General features: G+C 42.7%; 1 protein-coding gene across 1 annotated transcript in view; it reads left to right on the forward strand.

Annotated features, from left to right (window-relative positions):
- The window catches only part of LOC115585697 (uncharacterized), a 510,933-nt gene that overhangs the window by 29,197 nt on the left and 458,825 nt on the right, over positions 1 to 22,911 (forward strand). The window contains exons 18-21 of the mRNA XM_030424272.1: positions 16,759 to 16,934; positions 17,818 to 18,034; positions 19,231 to 19,566; positions 19,902 to 19,961. Of these exons, the coding sequence (XP_030280132.1) occupies positions 16,759 to 16,934; positions 17,818 to 18,034; positions 19,231 to 19,566; positions 19,902 to 19,961 (789 nt within the window). The remainder of the gene's footprint in view (positions 1 to 16,758; positions 16,935 to 17,817; positions 18,035 to 19,230; positions 19,567 to 19,901; positions 19,962 to 22,911) is intronic.

Here is a 22,911-nt window from a genome sequence, read left to right on the forward strand (position 1 = left end):
GAAAAATGACAGAATGAAATAAAGTGTGGCCTTATAAAAAGTGTGAAATTAAATAAAGTGTGGTTTGAGAAAATGTCAGGAACAATTCAGAGTTTTTTTTAAAGTCTCTTATGAAATGAAAATAATATCCAGTTTCTGTTTTTATGAACGTAATGATGAATTAACATTTCATAATGAGTTGAGCTCAATCATTTCTTCACTTATTAAATTGGGTTCATTGATGAACATATTCACCTCCCATAACAGCCTCTGTGACCTGCAGCCTCTTCTAGATTTACAGTCTGCACAGGTGGAATGTAACTGAGTACATTTACTCCAGTTAATCAATCATCCGGAGGCTTGTGTGTAAGCGGCTCAGAGAGAGGAGGAAGAAGAGAGGGAGGGTCACTGCTCTACACGTTCACTCATTGGCTGTTGTCGGCTCTAGGGCGGGCACAGAAGCTCCTATCTGCTGAAATGAGCTGTCAATCAAACAGCAGCCAGCTCAGGATTTCTGGTGCAGAGGGAAGATGGAGTCTGCTGTGACATGAGGAGTCTCTTTCTACAGATAACATCATCCGTGATCTCAGTTTTTTGCTGTTTTGTCTCCATGTAATGATGAAATACTGTTGGACTAAACATGTCACTGAAGTGGATCCAGTGGACATTTTAGAATAAGAGAAAACAGTTTTTATTTAAGTTTAATGCACTTCTGAAACACACAGACTCTTTACTGATGAGTTGACAAAACCGTGTACATGCTAGTTTGTTTGTTTGTTTGTTTGTTTGTTTGCTGATTGGACTTCTTGATGTGGTTTCATCTTGAAGTGTCAATCACTTCCGTGCATCCGTGGCTGGCAGCTCCCCTCCCTCGCGCAGGCGCAGTGCCTGCTGTCAGTAAAGTTCGCGCTCAAACTGTAAACAATGGCGGAGAGGCAACAGCAGAAACATGTCCCACCACTGCCCACCTCAAAGAGAAGAAATAAGAAGACTGACGAAGAAAAGCAGAGTAAAAACAAAGAATTGTACCGAGCCAGAGAGAAAACTAGGATAAATATCAGAGCGTCATGTCAGAGGTGGAGGAGCTGCTGGATCTGTGAGGACTTTTCTGCTGGACAGGTAAGAACCTGCTGGATATATGTTTAACTTTATGTTTTAACCACAAGGCAAAGATGGCGGCGGTTACAGTAATACTCACAATAGCGCATAAGGTCGATGTTGTAGTCGAGCTACGCAGCTTGTTGCCAAATCTAGCTTGTTAGCATACAAGCTAACTCCGGTGTTTAGCTCTGTCTTTATGGCTGCTGGTTAGCAAAAGTGTCTTTAAGTGAGCGGGCAGTTATAATAAGGTTAGTTTGTGTTCAGTAGCTCTGAAGTGGTTGAATCAGTTTAGAGAAATAACGTTCCTCATGCTTCATAAAGGCAGCATGGTGACATTGATCACCTGAATGATCACCTGATAACTCCTCTACAGCGATGTGAGGAATATTGATTGTTACTCAGGATATCTACAGTGACTCCACATGAGGCACTTATCATTATAATTTAGTTGTATTGATCAGAATTAGAACAATCAGGGTTCATGTTGTTGTTATTTGGAATGCCGTCTTGGTTATCTGGCATTCTCTGTTACCATGGTTACAAGCCTGCACGGCTGGCTCCTCCTCTGTGGGAGGGGCTTAGAAGGCAGCAGAGGGGAAGAAGGACAGACCTGGGAGCTGTGCTCAGCAGGTGTGATGTCTGAATGTTTACATCTCTGCTTCATTCAGCTCAGATGTTCTTATTTCCCTGACTTGATGTGGTCGTGCTCCCCTCGACTTGTTTGAACTGTCCAACATCAACACGTGTCAGAACCAGTGGCGGCTCCTGACAAATTTATCGGGGGGGGCAACTGTTCTGATGACGACCAGGGTGACCTGTTCAATGGGAAAATTAATAGGCAGCAAGACCATTGCCACATCTATTTTCTGGTCAACTTGCATAGCCATACCCAATGTGACGGCCACAGGGAAAAGTTACATCCAGGAGTATTCAACAAATAAAATTATCCTGGCTCTACAAATGAAGATCATCAGAGAGGAAAACTGTGGATCAGTTTACCTTCAAATGTCTTTGAACATGGACAGATACACTTGCTTTACCATTAACTACAAAAGGGACTGCGTATAAGTCAAAATCATTAAAAGTATTTATTTACAGTTCTTTAAAAATAGTTTCTTAAAATTCCAAGTAGTTTATATAAATCCAAATAAATCGGTAGTGCATTCAAATTGCTCAACATTGCGAAACAATACTCTGTATTTGCAGAAACTAACAGTAAATACAGTGATTATACAGGTCAGTAGGGCTGGGCGATATGGCCTAAAAATTGAATCTCCGATTTTTTCACACCAAACTCGATTTACGATTTTAAGCGATTTTTTTTTTTTTTATCCTTCTCAAGAACAAATTTCAAATTACACAGAAATTATTAAAAGCATTGTATTTATTTTAATGCTATGATTCTAAACAAATTTGCCATGCTGTTGTAAAGAGTGCAGCTTCAAACTCATTTGAAAAAATAAATAAAAGTGCATCCCTTTGAAAAGAATGTGTCCCTTTTTGATAAAAAATGCCTTTGTAAACATATTGAACATGTCAGATTGCTTGCTATTATAAAGACAGATCAGTCTCCATATTGGTATTGATAAAGTGTTAACATAACTTTTATTAAATTCTTTATTTTGCAAAAGGTGCCTTTTGTTTCCAAATAGTATTTTATATCCCTGAAGATATGTAAACTAAATCAAACATCTGCATGCATTGCATAGTAAACACTGCATGCTGGTAGATGTACAGGACATCAGATGTGTGCTTGCTGTCTTTTTAAAACATTTTTGGCCAGGAAGACGAGCCTGTCTGCTTCCTCTGGCTTGAGACATCATGCCCCGTTGTGGCTTTGTAGCACAAACCTGGGGGGTCGAACATTTTCTGCATGTGGATGAACCTCCGGCGTTTCCACTGTAAATACGGGCACCATATCTTTAGCGATATGCAACGTGACTGCATCCGTAACAACTGTCCACCGGGACCCTTTCTTCTCATACGGGACACAATGATTAATGATTCTGCTAATGTTGGTTGCTTTATAGCAGGTATTTGTTGGCTGCCGCGGTCTTCTCGTAGTAACAAGTGTCCCACTGTGATACATGCGTCTGTTTGAGAGGCTGAAATAAATGTCGGTCCGCTGCCTTTAGTAACAACAGCCTTTGAACAAACTTTGCAGCTGACGGTGGTTTGTTCGAGGTCCGACGCTACAAAACCAAACTACTAACGTGACGGTGCCGTGTTAGGTACGAGCTCGCTGCATGTTGTTGTGTTTGTTTCTCAGTGGAAAGTCAATGCGGGGGGCGGAGCCACTATGAACTACGGGAGCCCATGAGGAGCGGCGGCAGAGCAAGTTAAATAAAAACTCGATTTTCATTTTTTAAAATCGTCCTAAACCAAGAACTCGAATTAATCGATTTTGCCGATTTATCGCCCAGCCCTACAGGTCAGTAACAACATTTTAAAGTTTTTGTGCAGCTTAATTATCTTTAGGTGCAAATGAAAGTGCACACATTCAACAGTTAATTACAAATATAATCTCTGGCCAATTATATCGACTTGCAAAATTAACATGAACAAAAATAAACAGATGAACATATTGCCTGAAAGCAGCATTTGAATGAAAGATATAACTGATAAAAACCAACATCAACAGTTAATAGGTGTGTGTGTGACAGAGGGAGAGAGAGAGATTAAGAATGAGAATGTCACTACACTACATTACTTTTATTGAAATTTTGCTCGTCTCTTTCAAAGCAGCAAACTGATCAAAAACCTTCTTATTGAAATCAGGCATGTTCCTGACGAGCTCCCTCTCCATGGAGAGCATGGCCAGAGCATTCAGGCGTTCCTGGCCCGTTGCATTGCGCAGGAACGTCTTGATTCTCTTCAGTTAGAGAAACACCGCTCAGCTTCAGTTGGGTCATGGGAGTGGTAATGAGACTGTTTAACAGAGCCACAGTGTCAGAAAATGTGTCCTGGAGGTTTTATCTCTGCAGAACCTGGTACAGTGCCAGAGCACCACAGCAGCCCTTGAAATCTGGATTCTCATAGATGAGAGACAGTTCTGTCCTGAGCTTTGCCTTGTTCAGCATGGGATATGCCCTCTCAGTGGCATTCAGAGCCTCGACCGGAAATGTTTGGCAGTGCTGCTCCAACATCTCTGCCTATAGCAGTGTGGCACCCACAAGGTGGTCGCTGAAGGAGAACCTTTGTTTGGTGTGAGCCAGAATTGTGTTGCAGATCTCCCTCGACAGCTCCTGCTTCTCCACTTCTCCCAAGGCCCTCTTCAGTCTTGTGGTTCCATATACAGTCACCAGCCACTTAATTAGATACACCTGTGCAATCAGAATCAGAAAAGTGATAATTCTACTTTATTGTTATTATTGATGTTGCAGTGGGTGGTGGTGGTGTACTGAACTGCATTATCTTGAAAAGCGTTAATATTTTGTATGTTAATGGAGTGGACAGAATATTAGGAACACCAGTCAATAAAATGCACTCTAGTACTCCACAATCATCCACTATACCCTCAGTAACAAACAAAGTAGAATTATCACCTTATTGACATCAACAAGAACTGAACATGTATAAATGACATTAATGTAGATTTTATAGCTGAGCTGTTATTTTGGATTGTATTAAGTTACACATGTGTCCCTCAGAAAGTGGCCAGTGAGTGTATTTCTTAATGACGGTTCAGTATTGAGAAGGATTGAACAATATTACTTTATCTTACCTTATTGCCTGCACTTTGCTTGTGAAGCTCTGCAGTGCACGCTTGATGAAGACTGCATCAATGTCCTTCTTCTGCAGCTTCTGGTACAGCATGTCAACGTGAGGCCTGATCTGATGAAACAGCTGCAGAAAAAACCTGGAAGTCCTCATCCTGCAGCATCCTCAGGAAGCCAGATGCCTCCCTCACTGTGGTGCTGTCAAATGAACCCGATGTCCTGATGGATTCAAAACATGAGGTCATCAAGGTTCGTGTGCACAGTGTTGACCATCCTGCTGTTGAAGTTCCATCTTGTGGAGGAAGCTCTTGGCAGCCTTCTTTCAACGATCTGATCAAGTATGCTTGTGCGTTTTGGCTACTAGGTAAAAAAAGTAGCAATACCGCACAGATCCGAAAGAAACCTTTTCTTGCTGGGACGTGAGAAGTGTCCTGCTGCATGATCAGATTCAGCTGGTGTGCAGCAGAAGGTGCGTGCGCATTTCAAAAATGCCCATTATGTGTATTGCTATGCACACCAGCCCACTCTCCCCTCATCACACCATCACACTGGCTCCATCGTACGCTTGCGCAATGAGTTTCTCTCTGTCACCTTCCGCAAAAAGACCGTTCAGTAGAGGCTGAACAGGCAGAGTCTCAAAGAAACGCTCCTGCACCGCGTGGTTTGAGTCGATGTATCTCAACACAAGCACCAGCTGCGTCTGCGTTGACACGTCGGTGGTCTCATCCGCTTGGATGGCAACAAAATTATATGTGATAACTTGATATGTCCCCCGATGACTGCTAGCATGCTTTCCAGGAGCTCATTCTGCAGTCTTTGACGTGCCCTTGAAAACTGTGGCAGTTTTCAGGTGCTTTTCCATAAAAATCCCCTCTGTAATTATATTCCCATCTAATATGACAACAAAATGAAAAAAATATTTTGGGCCTGGCTTTATCATTGATATCACTGATTTCGTTTTTTAAAATGTATGCAAATTAATGCATTTTTAATGAGATAAGGCCTCATTTGCATAGTTAAACATTAAAATACAAAAAACCTGCAATACATTTTTCTTAGCTTAAAGCTAAACTCTTGCCGTCATGGCAGGCAAAAAGTGTTGATCCCCGAGTGCTACCTGACAGGCAGGAGAGAAATGGTGAACCACTCCTCAAGCCTGCCTGTCAGGTCGTACTCGGGGATCGACACTTTTTGTCTGCCATGACGGCGACGCGCAGGAGCAGCAGCAGCAGCAGCTAATGTGAGTAGTTCAAAAACCTTTTTTTTCATAAACTCTGTGTACACAAACAATGTTCTCAATGCTCGTGTTCATGAGTAGAGACCCTTGTGATGCTGTGAGCAAAATTTCATGTTGTGTCGAGACTTCTTAGTGTTCTAAAAGTAGCGATTTTGATGCTAGCGTGTTCTGCCCCTAGCTCTCCCGTTCAAAATTAACGTGCCCAAAACCGAAACTACGGTAAATCTTAAAAGTGCCTCTTTCATCACAATTATGCTATTACAAGAAGGTTTGACTCATATTCAATCCCAAATAAAGCCTTGGTTGCTTTTTAGCGAGAGTTTCGCTTTAGCATGAGTAATCAACTGACAAAGTTTCATGGTGATATCTATTAGGGGTGTGTATTGGCAAGAATCTGGCGATACGATACGCATCACGATACAGGGGCAACGATACGATATATTGCGATATATTGCCATACTGTATGAACAACGATATATTACGTTTCTTTTAAAGAATTTAATTGTAGGAAAACTGTCATAGCATAGTAAACACACAATGCTGTTACATGCTTAACATCAGCTTACTGAATTTAAACAGAGGGATCTATATTTGTATTTCACAAGAGAAGAAATACAAGCATTTGCAGGATTTTTTGGATAAACAAATGAAAAAAATAAGTTAACAGATTTCTTGCCTGTTAAAAGGTTATCCCTGAACTGTAATATACTGTATAAGCAGGTTCAAATTTCTGAAGTTGAAAAAGAAAATGCAAAGTCACTGCAACATCTGCTCTTTATGTGCAGGCTGAAGAAATTAATATCTGCCTTTCAGTTAAAGTCTCAAATACTTGCAAATATATGCAGTCCCTGTACAATCTAACATAACAATACTTTTTCTGCAACATCAACATTCATTAGCTTAACATGAAGAAAAAATATGTAAACAATGTTACATTAAGGCTGTAGATACTTTAAGATATCTGCTTAGAGGTTCACAACCAGTGAGAGGACTTTTTGATTTCACAGTAGCTATCAAAAGAAAATATGGTCTCTATACCTTCAAACGTCAACACTTTTTCTGGCTGTTACCACAAAGAAATTAGCATATACTCTCTCTATATAATCAAATATGAAAATGCTTGTAGGATTCTTAAAATATTAACAAGAAATGTAAACTGTTATTGACAAAATAAAGTACAAAGCCCTGCAACATCCACTTTTTCAGTGTAATATCAATAAAGGAATTTACCCATCTGCCTAAATAAATAAAAGCTTGCAGGACTCAATAAAATAAAGTATGGTAAACAGTCTCAGAAACCGGATTTTACATGTTTTCCAGTTTGTATGTCAGTGCTTATTTTTTAATCTCAAGGTTTTTGTGGAGGAATACAAGCTGGTCCACATGCCCAGCTTTCAGGACGCTTCTCTGTGCATTCACAATGTCTCCTGCGGAAGAGAAAACTCTCTCCGCAGAGACGCTTGTTCCAGGAATGCACAGGAAACATTTTGCTACTCTGAATAGCTGAGGGTACTCCTGTTCATGGTCCCTCCACCAACTCAGAGGATTTCCTGTGAGAGGCAAAGGGGTCTCATCTTTGAACCTCTTTATCTCAGCTGCGGCAGCATCATCTGCTGATTTTGGTGCTGTATTGTCACCAGTGGCATACGTTGCACCAAGCAAGTCTGCCAATGCACATGAGGTCCTTGGTCTCTTTAGGGGTGGCTCAGGGATGGAAGTAGGGCCGTCCTCAAAAGGTGGCTGATCAGCTTCCTCTGGGACATTCTCCCCTGGTTTGTCAGTGTCCTCTTGCAGCTGAAAAACATCAAATCCAACTAGTATTAATGTCACGAAAGCCAAAATTCATCCTTTTCCACGCTTATATTTGTATTTAATACATAATTATCCAAGTGCAACTTAACCATATGTCATTAATATACTTCATTTACTCAGATTTGCACTTAGTTATAACTGCAGTGTATTTTTTCCAAGTGTAATATATTAATGTATTTACTTACATTCTGTTGCTTCTTTATCACAGCCACCACAGCGTTGGTCAGTCTGGAGTAGATCTCACTGGCCTCTGCTTCAGACAGGAAGGGCAGGTCCTTAAACCTGGGATCAACAGCTGATGCCATGTACAGTGTCTCCCTCTCATTGTATCGCTTTCCCAGATCTTGTGCTATAGCAGCCTTGATGTCCTTTACAGTCTGTGTGTCATCAGGGCTTTCTTCTGCACCCATTACAAGCTTGGCATGAAGAGGAGCGATGAGGGACAGTGTTGGCATACTTTCCTCTGACATGACCAGGGTGGCATCCTTCATGGGCTTGAGTGCCCTGAGCACTTCTTCTGCACACTTGATATCAGACTCGCTTAATGTGAAGATATCTTTTTCACTCCTCCTGACCTCTGCTGAAAGCAGAGCTGCGCAGATGGCTGGTTGCTGTTCTAAAAAGCGTTCTATCATCTCATAAGAGCTGTTCCATCTTGTAATAACGTCTGTGATCAACCTATGACTTGGCAGCTGGAGTAGGCGCTGTTTTTGCTTTAACTGTTCACTGGCTAGTGTGCTGCGCCTAAAAAAGCCTGTTACACGTCTGACCCTGCCGAGAAGTTGCGCCATTGACTGTATTTTCAGTGCTCTCTGTGACGCCAGATTAAGGCTGTGTGCAAAACACTGTATGTGCGTCAAGCCTGCGAGTTTGCCGCGACAGTCATATTCGATGCATTATCTGTAACAACAACGGGATCTTTTCCATCCAATCCCCATTCAGTCAGAGCCTCATTCAGCAACGCTGCTATGTGTTCCCCCGTGTGACTGTCACGCATGGCTCGGGTTTGCAGTACATGGGACTTGAGGTTCCACTGGTCATCTATATGATGTGCTGTAAGAGTTACATACGATTCAGTGGCCCTCGAAGTCCAAGCGTCGCATGTCAAAGCGACTCTCTCTGCTGAGCTGAGCGAGTCCAGCACTGTCGCTTTGACTTGTCCATACAACTTCGGGAGAGCGATGTCCGTGATGTGTTGTCGGGAAGGGATGGTGTAACGGGGCTCCAGTGTTGTTATCATATTACGAAATCCCTCATTCTCCACAACACTCAGAGGGCGCATGTCTTTGCAAATAAAAGAAAGTACTGACTGTGTTATCTTGGTTGCGCGAGTTGAGGTCGCTGGTAGTTTCGAAAAGTTAACTTCTTGAATTGTTCGTTGAGCAGGATCCACTCGTTTCACATTAGCTTGTAATGCTACATTATCATGGTGTCTCGCCACATGTGATCGCAAATTTGTAGTATTGCCCGAGTACTTGACCCTGGCGTTGCAGAGTTTACAGACCGCATGGCTCTTGTCGACGTCGTAACTGCCTTCCTTTGTCTTGAATCCAAAATATGCCCACACATCAGCTTTAAAGGCTGCTGGGGCCGGCTGTATCCGCTCGTCCTCAGTCATCTCCGGTGAACTGTACTGGTGCTCTCGCGGGATTTCATTGTTCGTTCGGCGCGGAGGACGTAATGACTGCTGCCAACTAGCGGTCGGAGGTTTAATTGCAACACAAAAATGAACAAACGCCGTGAATATTTGCACGTTAATTGTTAATAAAAAATCGATACAGTGCTGTTGAATATCGATACAGTATCGTGAAAAAAACTATCGCGATATTTAAGTGTATCAATATTTTCTTACACCCCTAATATCTATTATTTAATTTTTTTACCCTGTTCACCTATAGTGTCTCACCTTAAGCCACTCACCTCAATGAGTCAACATCATTAACCTTCACTGCACTTAATGATGTTGAGTTCTTAGACTGCTATCACTGTCATAAATGAGTTCCTCATGCCCAGAAGCTTGGAAATACACATTTGGTTAGATCTTTTCTAAGATTTCTAGATCTTTTCCCAAAATCGCAGGAGTTTGTGAGGCGTTCTTCCATTCATTCTTATGGGGACAATTTCAAATGTGGCTGTGCTACTGCTCCAGCATATGTGCATCCAGAGGAAGTGTTCACCTTTGTAAGCTCTATCAGCCCTCTTACTTTAATGCCTTTCTGCCTTTTCAGCTATTGAAAAGCTGAAAAGGCACATTCCGCCTTGCTAATGAATACAAACCTCTGTTTAACAGTCTGTAGGGTCAAACAGTGTACTCCTCCCATCATTTGTTCTTTATGTAGATTGCAGGAAGTTCTTCTGATTTCAGCATACATTGTTTAATACCGACAGGAGCAGCCCAGCAAATTATGAAGGAACAACTTCCTCAACGGATGGTGTTGCGTTGACAAGCTCAACGGCAGCATGCCCCGACATGCGTGGACTGCGAGGGCCCATTCATCGCTGCTTGCAGCTTTAATTAGAGTCTATATTTCCATAGCACTGACAGGAGGAAGAGCTGGATATGCAAATCCCTCCCACGCCAGGCTGACTGTGTCAAAATGAAAAAAAAACACAACAATTTGTTTACACCTCCTCTACAGGAGCTTTGGACTGACAGGTCAATAACAGGCAGCAATAAATAAAAACATTTTGTTGAAGTTCATATCAACGATTGATTCTAAAATTATTTCATTTCAAAGACGGCTGGCTGTTTAGCCGCCTGATAACGGAAGAAATTAAAGAATTGAGAGCTGCTGTTTTGTTAGCAGCACTAGCTAATGAACTGATTTCAGCGACACCTAACAGTGTTGCAGGTAGAAGTAGTTAGCGCTCTCAACAAAATATGATTCGGATCAGAATCTTGGTCCGGGCGGCTGTACATCAGCCCGGTGAGCCTCAGACTGTCCCGCCCTGTCCTGCCCTGCTGTGCTGTGTATGGCTTTGGATGACAGCCACCTCATACATATAACAAGTCAGAAATACATGAAGAAAAGCAAAAAGAAAACACAGACATAAACCAGTAGAGCGCATACCTCTGCAGAGGCCGGACAGTTACTGTTATCACATCAGATTGTACTCACTCATAGATACCAGCCCACAAAATGCTCCTGATTTATTTGGTATTCTCTGAGAAATATAATGAATTCAAAGATGAATTTAAGTTAATGGGGACCCCTCCTCCATCTGTCAAGGTTGAGGTTATAATTAAAGTCAGGTTAGGGGGAGACCTAGGAGGTCAAGATGCAGATGGCAGGGGAGAAGGCTTAGACCCTCAGGAGGCCGACAGCAAAGACGAAGGCTGAGACCCTCAGGGGGGCGACAGCGAAGACGAAGGCTGAGACCCTCAGGAGGCCGAAGGCGAAGGCTGAGACCATCAGGAGGCCGAAGGCGACTACGAAGGCTGAGACCCTCAGGAGGCCGACGGCGAAGGCTGAGACCCTCAGGAGGCCGACAGCGAAGGCGAAGGCTGAGATCCTCAGGAGGCTGACGGCGAAGGCTGAGACCCTCAGGAGGCCGACGGCGAAGGCTGAGACCCTCAGGAGGCCGACGGCGAAGGCGAAGGCTGAGACCCTCAGGAGGCCGACGGCGAAGGCGAAGGCTGAGACCATCAGGAGGCCGACGGCGAAGGCTGAGACCCTCAGGAGGCCGACGGCGAAGGCGAAGGCTGAGACCCTCAGGAGGCCGACGGCGAAGGCTGAGACCCTCAGGAGGCCGACGGCGAAGGCTGAGATCCTCAGGAGGCCGACGGCGAAGGCTGAGACCCTCAGGAGGCCGACGGCGAAGGCTGAGACCCTCAGGCGGCCGACGGCGAAAGCTGAGACCCTCAGGAGGCCGACGGCGAAGGCGAAGGCTGAGACCCTCAGGAGGCCGACGGCGAAGACGAAGGCTGAGACCCTCAGGAGGCCGTCGGCGAAGGCGAAGGCTGAGACCCTCAGGAGGCCGAACCTGTTGTCTTTTTAACGATTGTGAGTGCATACATGAGGCTGTAAATAAGCAGCAGTGCTTTGAGCTAAATGCTACTGTCAACATGCTAACACGGTCCCACAGGCAATGATATATAGGCTTCTATTCACCATGTGCACCACTGGATTCTTCACCATGGCAACCGCAGCTGAGGCTCATGGGTATTGTAGTATTTAGAGCCATCTGAAAATGACGGATAAAACCAGATTTAATAATAATAATAATAATAGATTTAATTTATAAAGCGCCTTTCAGGGTACCCAAGGACACTTTACAAAGTGGAATAAACATATGAAAATTAACAAAGCAAAGAATAAATGGAGCACCTGTCAGTCAGCACGGAGGGAAACAGCCGCACCGCCACCAGCACCGCACGGAACAGCACCCTCCGTCCAGAAGCGAACTTGTGTCTGGAGGTCCCATGCACACAGCGGGGGCGACACAGGAGACCCAGAGATCCAGTCCCAGTGACAGAGCCCGGGGCGAAGCGACAGCAGAAGTCCAGGAGCTCCCGCTCTGAACACCTGAAGACCCAACCAGCAACGGCGGAGCATCGACCATCCAACATCACCACGAGCTGGAGGAGACCATAGCAGCAGAGGAGAGCGAGAACGGAGCCAGGCAGTGAACAACCCTGAGGTTGTAGCAGATGGAGGACCAGCAGAGCATTGATGGACATCCCACAGAGCATCGAGTACGTCTGCTTATAAGTTAGCGTTGCTATGCTAACTGCTGATTGGTGAGGCTAACAGCGGATCATAAGAGAAAGCGAGTCCATGGAGCCAATTCTTCAGGTGTGCAGGCTTCAAAGGTAGTAGCACAGCCTCAGAGCTTGCAAAGACAGCTTGGCTTTCTTCTTTTAACAGAAAAAAGCTGTTTTGTCACGGATCGAGAAGCGGCGATACTCACGCCAGCGTCCTCTCGCATCCAGGTTGCGAGAAACAACCATCAATATCATTGACATCAATAGATGTTTCAGCTCTCATCCAATGGACGAGAGCAGAAACATCTTCAAGAAACTAAAACAAATCCAGTGGCTGCGGTACAGCACTTAGAGTCTGTGCTTAGCAGTGTTTCCCCGAGGTGTTTTTGTTGGCGGGGTGGTATCTGCGGGATGGGGGGGGGGTGAGGAGGAGAACATTCCTGAATTAAAATATAAAATTATATATATATATATATTATAATCTATTTAAAAATTTTGCCATCAATACAAGGCCAGCTGACTTGCTGATCATACAAGCTGGCTTACATAACATAATAACCGGCCAGCCGTAGTAAGTAACGCACGTCTGGTCATTTTCACAAAGACAAAACACCCGTCGTCCTTTAATTATAAAGAAAACCATAAGGATAGAATTTGCGCTTTTATTTTATAAACAGGAAGCAAATCTCCCCTCGCTATGGCTAACTTGAAACCGCCGTAACTCTGTTTTAAATTCCGCTATAGCGTCGGTAACATCAGGTTTTAAAGCTTTTTCATGTGAGAAAGTAGCCGATTAGTTCCCCGTTGTGCTGCCAGTTTATCCAAATAACGCTTGTTTGCACATTTGCTCAGACGTGGTGGGAGAAGTCCAGACCAGCTGCACCTGTAGCAGAGCCGCGGAGCAGCCCAGCCCAGGTCTGCTGAGGTGATCTGCGGTCAAAACTTCACCGTCATACCGGTAGATTTTCAAGTTTTTCAAGGGGGGCGGGGGCCCGCGATGGCCGCCCTGCTAACAGAATGGTAGGGGAAACACTGGCTTAGCAGTAGTGTCATTTCACACTGCCACCTTGAATCATAATTTGGGATTCAGCTAATTTTGAACTGCCCGTGGGAGGAACGAACATGTTAAGTTCCGGTCCTGATTGGAGCTCCCGGCCTGTCTGCGCTACCCAACCAGCCCAGAGACACAGGGGGACAGCCACGGACTACCAGGACCGCAAAAATCTTATTTTCCAACTGTATGTTCAGCGGTTGTCTGATGTTAACGGGTTTTGCTTGTCTTTTTCTTGTGGTTGGTTTGTAAAACAAAAAGCAAGCGGTGGAGATGACGCAGGTGGACGGTGGGACATAGTTGCCCAGGAAACACTCAGACCACTTGATCTGTGTCCGCGGGCTCATGAGGTAGAGCGAACAGGCCGGGTGCTGGAGCAATGGCATGACAGCCTGGTGGCAGCCTGCAGCTTACAGGACAAAACTTACCTCAAACTGAGTGTTTTGAAGCCAAAATAAAACTCTTGTTTAGGGTCACCAAATTCCTCCGACCAACTTCCAGGTGGGTGACAAACATGTATCGTGACTAAAACAACTGAGGGATTTTTTCTACTTCTTGTTTTTTCCATTAAACAAATCATTTCCTGAAATACTACCTGTGGAATAGGTGTGCTCTTTTCATGAAATGCAAATAGTTTTTCACATGGTGCTGTGAGCTGTTTAAGCTATTTCAACAGATGCGAGTCTGACAGCTCACATCAGAGGGAACAGAGAGCCGGTGAAGATGGACGTCGTTCTTCTGCTCGTCTTGGCTGCATCAGGTAAGAAGACTTAATTAGACATGGTTGGCTTAAGACCTACAGCACAGAGACCTGTGAGATGTAAAAGCCCTGCCACCTTCACCTGGACTAACAAGTGCATTGGAATATTTGGTAAAAATGTGACGTGAAGAAGTTTTAATCAGATAAATGGACTTAAGGTTTCTGCAGTAAAAGTTCCCCTGACTGTTTGTAAAAGCAGCACATCACTGCTGGAGCTGCTCCAGGTGGACACACTCTGAACTACTTTATATAGTTAGATAGTTTAGTGCATTCTGAGGGGTCAAGTATGTATTCCTGTAGAAAAGTGGGAGGTTAAGTAGAGTTTTCATGGACGGCCAAATGAGGCTGTGTTTGAAGGTGGGACATCAGGGATATAATTGTCCGTTTTTTAAATATTTTCGATTTTACCATTATATTTCACTGTAAAAACTATTTACCTTGCCTTGTTTGGTGTCATTATTTTTAGCACAACCTCTCATGTGTGACTGTACAGTTATTATTTCATTTTGACATACTGTATTAACACAATGGGCCTAAAATCACAAAAAACATAAAATCCGAGTAGGAAAAAGTTAGATTTTTTACTGTGAAAACCACAAATATGTTTAACGAACCCTTTTTATTACTTATAATGCAAATATAAATTGTTGTTTGCTGGAATTGTGCGTGAGTTTTTAAAATGTACAAAGTTATATGTAACTATTTACATTTAATGCAGCCAATGCCTCAGGCTCAGGCATGAAGATCTGCCCTGCCTGCTCCACATTCAGCCGTTTCCTCATTGTTTTGACTCGACACAAAAAAACGACTACACTAAACACACGACTACACCAAACACTGCCGTTTTTGCCGTTTTTACCGTTTCTTCCTGCACCAGACACAAAGCAAACGTGACGGCAATGTTTGCACAAAAGCGTGGTGGACATTATTTACCCTAAGTCCGGTTTTGGACGTGCTGTTGCGTCCGGTCCGTCGACTCGGGAGGTGGTGGGCCGTGTGGGTGGGCTAGCGGCTAGCAGCTAGCTACACACGAACATCCACAGATTCCAATTCCACTTTGTTGTCCGTGCGTCTCCGGATCTCCTCAGATCCGAACAGACTCGGTCCGGACTTGTGCAGTCTCATTAATCCACAACAGTCAGTTTAGATGCACAGAACAGAACGAAACTGCCAGCAAAATCTCGGTCCAGCTCGCGCCGCTGCAGGTATAACGCCACTTGTTTCTTAAGGTGTGTCGTGGAGTCGCGCTCTGCAGTGATTGGCTCTGGTGCGCACGTGGCTGTGGTTGACAATGCTAGTGGACTTCGTGAAGCATTTATGAAATAATTTATTAACGGTATCATTGCAGTCCAAACAAATGCGACGTTGCACACCCTTAACCCTTGTGCCTTCCTTAAAAAAACTTCCTCTAACCACCTTCGTGGCAAAAATGTACACGCACAAAATCTGCCATAAAATGCTCATACATCAATATTTTTTCTGCTTTTTTTTTTGCTTGAATCCCTTAACCAACTTGTTCCCTGATCAAAATGATCAAATATTTAAAAATTTTCAGGATTTTAACCCTTTAAATGCCAGTTTGATTATTTGAATTATCAATTATATTTCTTAAAAAAAACACAAAAAATGTATTATTTTCTATATAATAAGTAGTAGCCTTATGGGGCTTTGGTGGTGATTGGAGTCTTGGATATGTCAAAGATTACCATCAGCCTACTACTTATTATATGGAAAATAATACATTTTTTGTGTTTTTTTTAAAATAAATAATTGGCATTGGCATTTAAAGGGTTAAAATCCTGAAAATTATTGAATGTTTGCTCATTTTGATCAGGAAACAAGTTGGTTAAGGGATTCAAGCAAAAAAAAAAAGCAGAAGAAAATATTGATGTATGAGTATTTTATGGCAGATTTTTTTCGTGTACATTTTTGCCACGAAGGTGCATGCAAAATGCATTACAGGAAAATAAAAGACATGTAAGAGTAAAAGACACTGGATTTCAAAAATTTGACTAAAAAGAAGAGTTCCTACAAAAATCCATGCCACAAGCTGTAACACAGCCAAAATGATCGCTAAATCGAAAAAAAAAGTTGAGAAAAATGTACAAAAATGCCCGAGGAAGGCACAAGGGTTAAACCACGCAGCAGCCATGTTGAAAGTCTCAGGTCAGTCTGATCCTGATCCGCAGAGATATTTGAGGCAAACACAGACACACAGAGATTCCTTGCTTTTATAGAGAGATGAGGTATTGTTGTATTCTGCTTTATAGGTTTATCATGCTTTTAATGTAAAATGTTGATGTAAAAAACAATTAAATGTAATTTAAGTGTTCATCTGAACACAGAAATCTGATGTTTCTACAGTCTCACGTTGTTGTTCTGTTGTCACTGCAGGGCTGAGTGCCGTCTCATCACAGGTCCGTCGTCAGTACCATTTTGTTTATGACCGGAAGAACAGGACTGAAGCTCAGAAGTACTGCAGAGAAAAATACACTGACCTGGCAACTATAGACAACATGGAGGACATGAAGATCCTGAACGACACAGTAGATACAAGCAAAGCTTTTGATGTGAGTTCACTGATGTCTTTCTTTAATCTCAAAGCCATTTTCAACAATCATGTAAATGACTCGCATGTTGAAAGTTTTGCACTTCCACATTGGTGTAAAGTCAGTAGATACATTTGAAGTAACATTTTGAGGTTCTGTACTTGTACTTGAGTATTTCCATTTAATGCCACTCTGTACTTCTACTCCACTACTTCTCAGAAGGACATTGTAAGCAGCACTTTAATCTTGTGTCTGATGAAGGTGCAGCTTGAATTTAAACTACTCCTACCTCTACCTCGAGAAAATGCCTCATATTTATGTGTTTATAATATGAGATGTACTCATAGACTAAATGTCTACATGTCTATATATGGATACAACGCTCATTTCAAACAAGTTGGGACGGGGCAACAAAGGACTGACAGTTGTTGTGTTGGAACCTTCCACAGGTGAACAGGTTCATCAGTAACAGGTGATAGTATCATCATCAGGTATGAAAGAGGCGTCCTCGAAAGGCTCAGTCGTTCACAAGTAAGGACGGGGCGAGGTCGTCAAACACATGATTGTAGAAATGATTTTACTACATGAGCTCAGGAACAGCAGAACTGAAGTCAGGTCTTTGTAAATGTTTGTGTTGTGTCTTTATTCTACACAGCGTCCCAACTCTTTTAGAATCGGGCTGTAAAATGTTTTAATATAACATTCCCTGGTTGTGTTTCACCAGACTGAGTGTCCCTGTTGAGCTGCAGTGGATGGAAACAAAAGGAGTGAATGTTGTGTTAGAAAGCCTGTTGATTTGTGTCACTCAGACTGCTGAAGCCTCAGATTCACTTTTGAGTGTATGTTGTGTTGCTGTGTAATAAATGTGAGGCTAAAGAAACAATAATTAAAATGTTGCTTTCAGTTATTCTGGATCGGGCTGTATGATGACATGAACAGCTGGAGGTGGTCACTGTCAGACACCAGCTTCTACAGAGACGGGGAGACCGAGTTCAGACTGTGGGGGTCTGGACAACCAAACAACATTAACAGTAGAGAGCACTGCACAGCGATGTATAATGGACGATGGCACGACTGGGATTGTGAAAGTCGCTTTTGGATGGTCTGCATGGATGTCAGAGGTGAGAATATTAAGTAGTGAAGTTTAAAACATACCAGTTCAGTTTGTTGAGCGCTCTCTCATTATTTGGGCTGATACAGGATCAGTCAGTCAAACTTTATTTACAGCACCTTCCATCAAAGTTAGTACAATTCAAAGAGCTTTACAGACGACTTACAAGCCAATAAGGCAGCAGTTAATATTGATGATGTGACAGCGATCAGATGAGAATGAGAAACAGAACTTTGTCGGTGATGAATGACTTGTTTGTGTCGAGCAGATAGAAGAGCGTTGTAATCGTCCATCCTGCTGGATTTAAAGACACGCTTCAGTCTCTGAGTCACTCAGACGGAGACGTGGCCGCAATTCAGCTGTTTCAGATAATAAAACTCAGATCTGGCTACACACCCCACATGAAAGTAACTGAGTACATGTACTCTATTACTACGCTACTTTATTTACTATGTAACTTTATAACTCCACTGGATCTCAGAGGAAGAATGATGTTTTTGAATTGACTTCATTTACTCGACAGCTGTAGTTACGTGTTACTGTTCAGATTAATATGTACATTAAAAACATATGAGAAGCTTATAAAATACAACACGTTGTTATATATTGAACTAGTTCCCAACCTTTGTGTTTCTTTCTGCTGGTGACCTCGAACACAAAGCTCTGTCTGCTGGAGCTTCTTGTCATGTTTCACATGTTCATGTGTTGTTAGTTCCACCAAAGAAACATTTCCCCACTAAACTTCTCACATGGTGACGTCCAAAGAAGTCAAATGATCCAATGTTTTATGGAAAAGCAAATATTGGAGGAAAGTTAAAGAAAAGAAAAGCTGAAAACAGATTTGTGTATCAGAAGGTTTTTCTTTTCTTTCCTCTCCCATCAACCATGTGACGACCCCTCAGATGTATCTGGTGACCCTTCAGAGGGCCGTATGTTTGTGTTTCATACATCTGAGAACATATTCACATGTAGGAAACAGAATGTGTGAATCTATTAGATGTAGATTTTAAGGATGTGATTATTAATGTGGAGAGACGGTGAAGAAATACTCAGTAACATTTATTAAGATGATCATGTCTTCCATTTTTATTTTACAAAGTCATTAATTCAGTGGATTTATAATGCTGTGAATTCTGCCACAGACACCACATGGATGGTAAACTGTATGTTATAGTACCTCTGCACAGCACTGTGCTCTGTTTTCAGGGCTGAATGTGACGTTTGTCCTCATCACGACTTCCATGAACTGGACTGAGGCCCAGAGCTACTGCAGAGAACACCACACAGACCTGGCCAGTGTGAGGAACACGGCAGAGAACCAGAAGGTAAACGACACAGTACCTGCAGGACATGTAGCCTGGATCGGCCTTTTCAGAGACTCCTGGAAGTGGTCGGATGGAAGTAGCTCCTCATTTAAGGACTGGGCTCCAGGTGAACCTGAAGGTGGGAATCAGGCTTGTGTGGTGGTATACTTGCGCAGCGATGGAACATGGAGGGACAATCCCTGTGACCAGAACAGACCGTTTGTTTGCTACGGCCCACGTGAGTGTTAACTGTTGAGGAACAAGTATTTATATTTGGATTTTGGTTTAATTCAGCATCAAATCAATGATAATGTAACAAAAACAACACAAAACACAAAGGTATGGACAGAAAATAAAATGTAAACACTCCTGATGTTTATCATTGACATGAAATTATTAGTAAATTTATCAAACAGACGCCACAGATGGAGGATAGAAGCACAGTTTCACTGTCGTTGTTCAAACTGATGAATGTCAATATTCACTTGAACAGATGTTTTGTAGTTGTAGAACGACACAACAGACTGAATGCAGTGATGTAACAGTATGAACGTACTGTGTGTTTGAATACAGCTGCAGTTCAGACAACAAGCAGCAGCAGCACCACATCCAGCACAACGCAGCCTGACGCCGGTGAGTTCTGTTAAGTGTATGTTACCGTGGGCTTTGTCTACATTACATACATAATGAGATATTTTACGTTAGCTGGAGGATAGAAGCACAGTTTCACTGTCAGTGTTCAAACTGATGAATGTCAATATTCATATGAAGAGGCTGAAATAACTATTAGGTCACAGATGCACTGAAGTGGAAGACAGATTCATTTGCTTCTGTTATAACAAATGATGATAAATTAAATAAAAATAGATATAAAAATGAAATTTGACAAGTTAAACAATGAATCTTATTACACAGTTAACACAGTCAACTTAATATCTCAATTAAACTATTGCACAGTCTCCACATTAGAATCAGAGTGATATATACTGAAGCAGCCTCGTAGTTGTATCAACGTCTGCATGTAGTCAAGAACTGACTGTCAAATCAAATAAAGAAAGAACATTTAAAAAACATTTCAACAATATTTATTGTCAGTTAACATTTAATTATACAGATCTAAAATACTGTACACATATATTATTTTCTTGTCTCTTTAAGGAAAAGAAGGGCTGCATTTAAAAATAGAATTGTGAAAATAAATGAAATGGCTTTTTAGAAATTGTGCGTCTTAAAATAAAGTACTTAATTCTTCAAAAATAAAGTTTTGGTTTCTGTTTCCCCTCGAGTAAGTGTTCAGCTACTGCACTCGTGCACTCCTGGACAATCCCTCCGTCAGTAAACAGCTTTTTGTATAGACCAAAAATCCATCGACTCCGGGGAAACATTCATCAGCTTTCAGAGAGCAACATGTGGAGTTGTGTTTCTCTGTCTCCAGCTCGCCTGTCTCTGTAGCCCCTTTCACACAGATAAGCCGCATTATTTCTGCGTGTTTCCGAGGTGTTTCTCCGGTGTTTTCCTGTCAATCTAAACCCCGCGGACAGTTTATAATCATATGGATGCTGTTTTAATGTGTATTGATTGAGATCCTGACCCACCAAACATCCTGGAAAGTGACAAAGTTACGTTTTTCGCTCTAAATTACATAATGACATAATCACAATCAGTAAAGTGGACGCTGTCTGTCTGTCAATCACCGGGGGCTGAACATCACCATGACAACAGTTACTACAACAACACAACAGTGAAGGAGACAAACACTCGGTGTGTTAAAGTCTATTGCTGGTGACTGACGCTGTTTTTCAGGCAGAAATGTGACGAGGAGTCGAGAGGACAGACAGGAGGACGGACACTTCTCTGTGTATAATTGTGGTATTTTTTCGTCATAAGTTGCCAAAGACAGTCACAGTTACTACGTTACTGTTGTTCGGTCCTGTAACGTTGCTTTGTGGGACATGTCTCTTTGTTTAGTTGAGTGAGAGACCTGTGTTGTTATCAGACTGTCAGATCGACACGCCCTCGATAAGCGCAGCTAGCTTATCCGTTCACACTGGTTCGGTTCGCCAATACTGCGTCTCTGATACTACCTCAAGAGTTGGATCAGCGCCGGAGCGAAGATTTCACCCCTCACCGTTTCCGAAACATTCACACAGAGGCAGAGGCGGAGAATTATGACAGGATCCCTGCATCCAGACGGCAGTGTGAATGGGGCTACAGTCTTCTCTCCCTGTATCGCTCACTCGTCTTTCCATCTGTCACTCGCTTCTCACCTCTTTCATCTGTCTGTATTCAGAGTCGCAATGTTTATCGCCTGGAATGCACAGATTTGATAGGCTGAGTAGCATCACGTAGTTTAGATAGTTTAATGCAGTCTGAGGGGTCATCACATGATGAATGGGAGAGGAATGGATTTGTTGTGAAGCATTTGATCATTTGTTGTATGAATGAAACGATCGGAGACGTTTAGAGGGGAAAAGACTCAACAACTGAAGTACAGAATTTCTTTTAAAAAGACATCAGTAGCCCAAAAGGGTTGGGAACACCTGGTTTAATATATAATGTATTGTTGTATTCTGTTTGTAGGTTTATCATGCTTTACTGTAAAATGTTGATGTAAAAAACAGTTACCATAAATTCCGGACTATTGAGCACACCTGTCTATAAGCCGCAGGTGTCCACGTTGTAACATGAGATATTTACACAGAAAGATTATTTTAATTTTTGATTAAATAAATGTATTTTTCCGAACAGTGAACAGCCTCAGAAGGACTTTGTCACACACTTTCTCAGTCTCTCTTTCGTTGTCGCTCTCAATATCACTTTCGTCTCGAGACGAATTTGTGCTTGTGCTGTCCCCTTCATCACGCAGCAGTCCAGCCTTTCAAAACCCGTTGGTGATCATAGATATTTTCACACTGCTCCACGCTTTCAGGATCCACTCGCAGGCTTCACCAAAATTTGCTCTTCGCATGCGGCCAGTTTTGGTGAATGATTTCTTGCCGCTAGTCATCCAAGCCTCCCACTCAACTCGGAGTGCCACTTTAAAAACACGATTCACACTGATGTCGAGTGGCTGCAAATGCTTCGTTGTGCCCCCAGGAATCACAGCTGGAATTGAGTTTGTCCTCTTGATGGCTGCTTTCACAGAATCTGTTATATGGGCCCTCATGCCGTCCAAAACGAGCAATGCTTTTTTTCTGTGAAAAAAATGCTCCCGGTCGCTTGCCGTAGCACTATGTCAGCCAGTCCTTCATTAGGCTTTCTATCATCCACCCTTTAGTCATCTGCTTAAAAATCACCATCGGTGGAAGCTTTTGTCTGGATGCTGTGCAGCTCAGAACACACGTGAAATGCGTTCTCTCATGGCCAGTTGCTTTCAGCGTGACGGACGATTCACCTTTCTTGTTAACAGTCCTAGTGAGAGGCAGGTCAAAGGTCAAAGATTCTCATCCATATTTATGATCCCGTCTAGTCCAATTGAATTCACGGCTATCTTTGTTTGAGTGAATTTGCGGAAGTTTGTAACTTTTTCCTCATAGTCGGGAGGGAGTTGCTGACACAGAATGGTCCGTGCCCTGATGGACAG

This window comes from Sparus aurata, chromosome 7 (assembly GCF_900880675.1).
Source record: "Sparus aurata chromosome 7, fSpaAur1.1, whole genome shotgun sequence".
Taxonomy (NCBI): domain Eukaryota; kingdom Metazoa; phylum Chordata; class Actinopteri; order Spariformes; family Sparidae; genus Sparus; species Sparus aurata.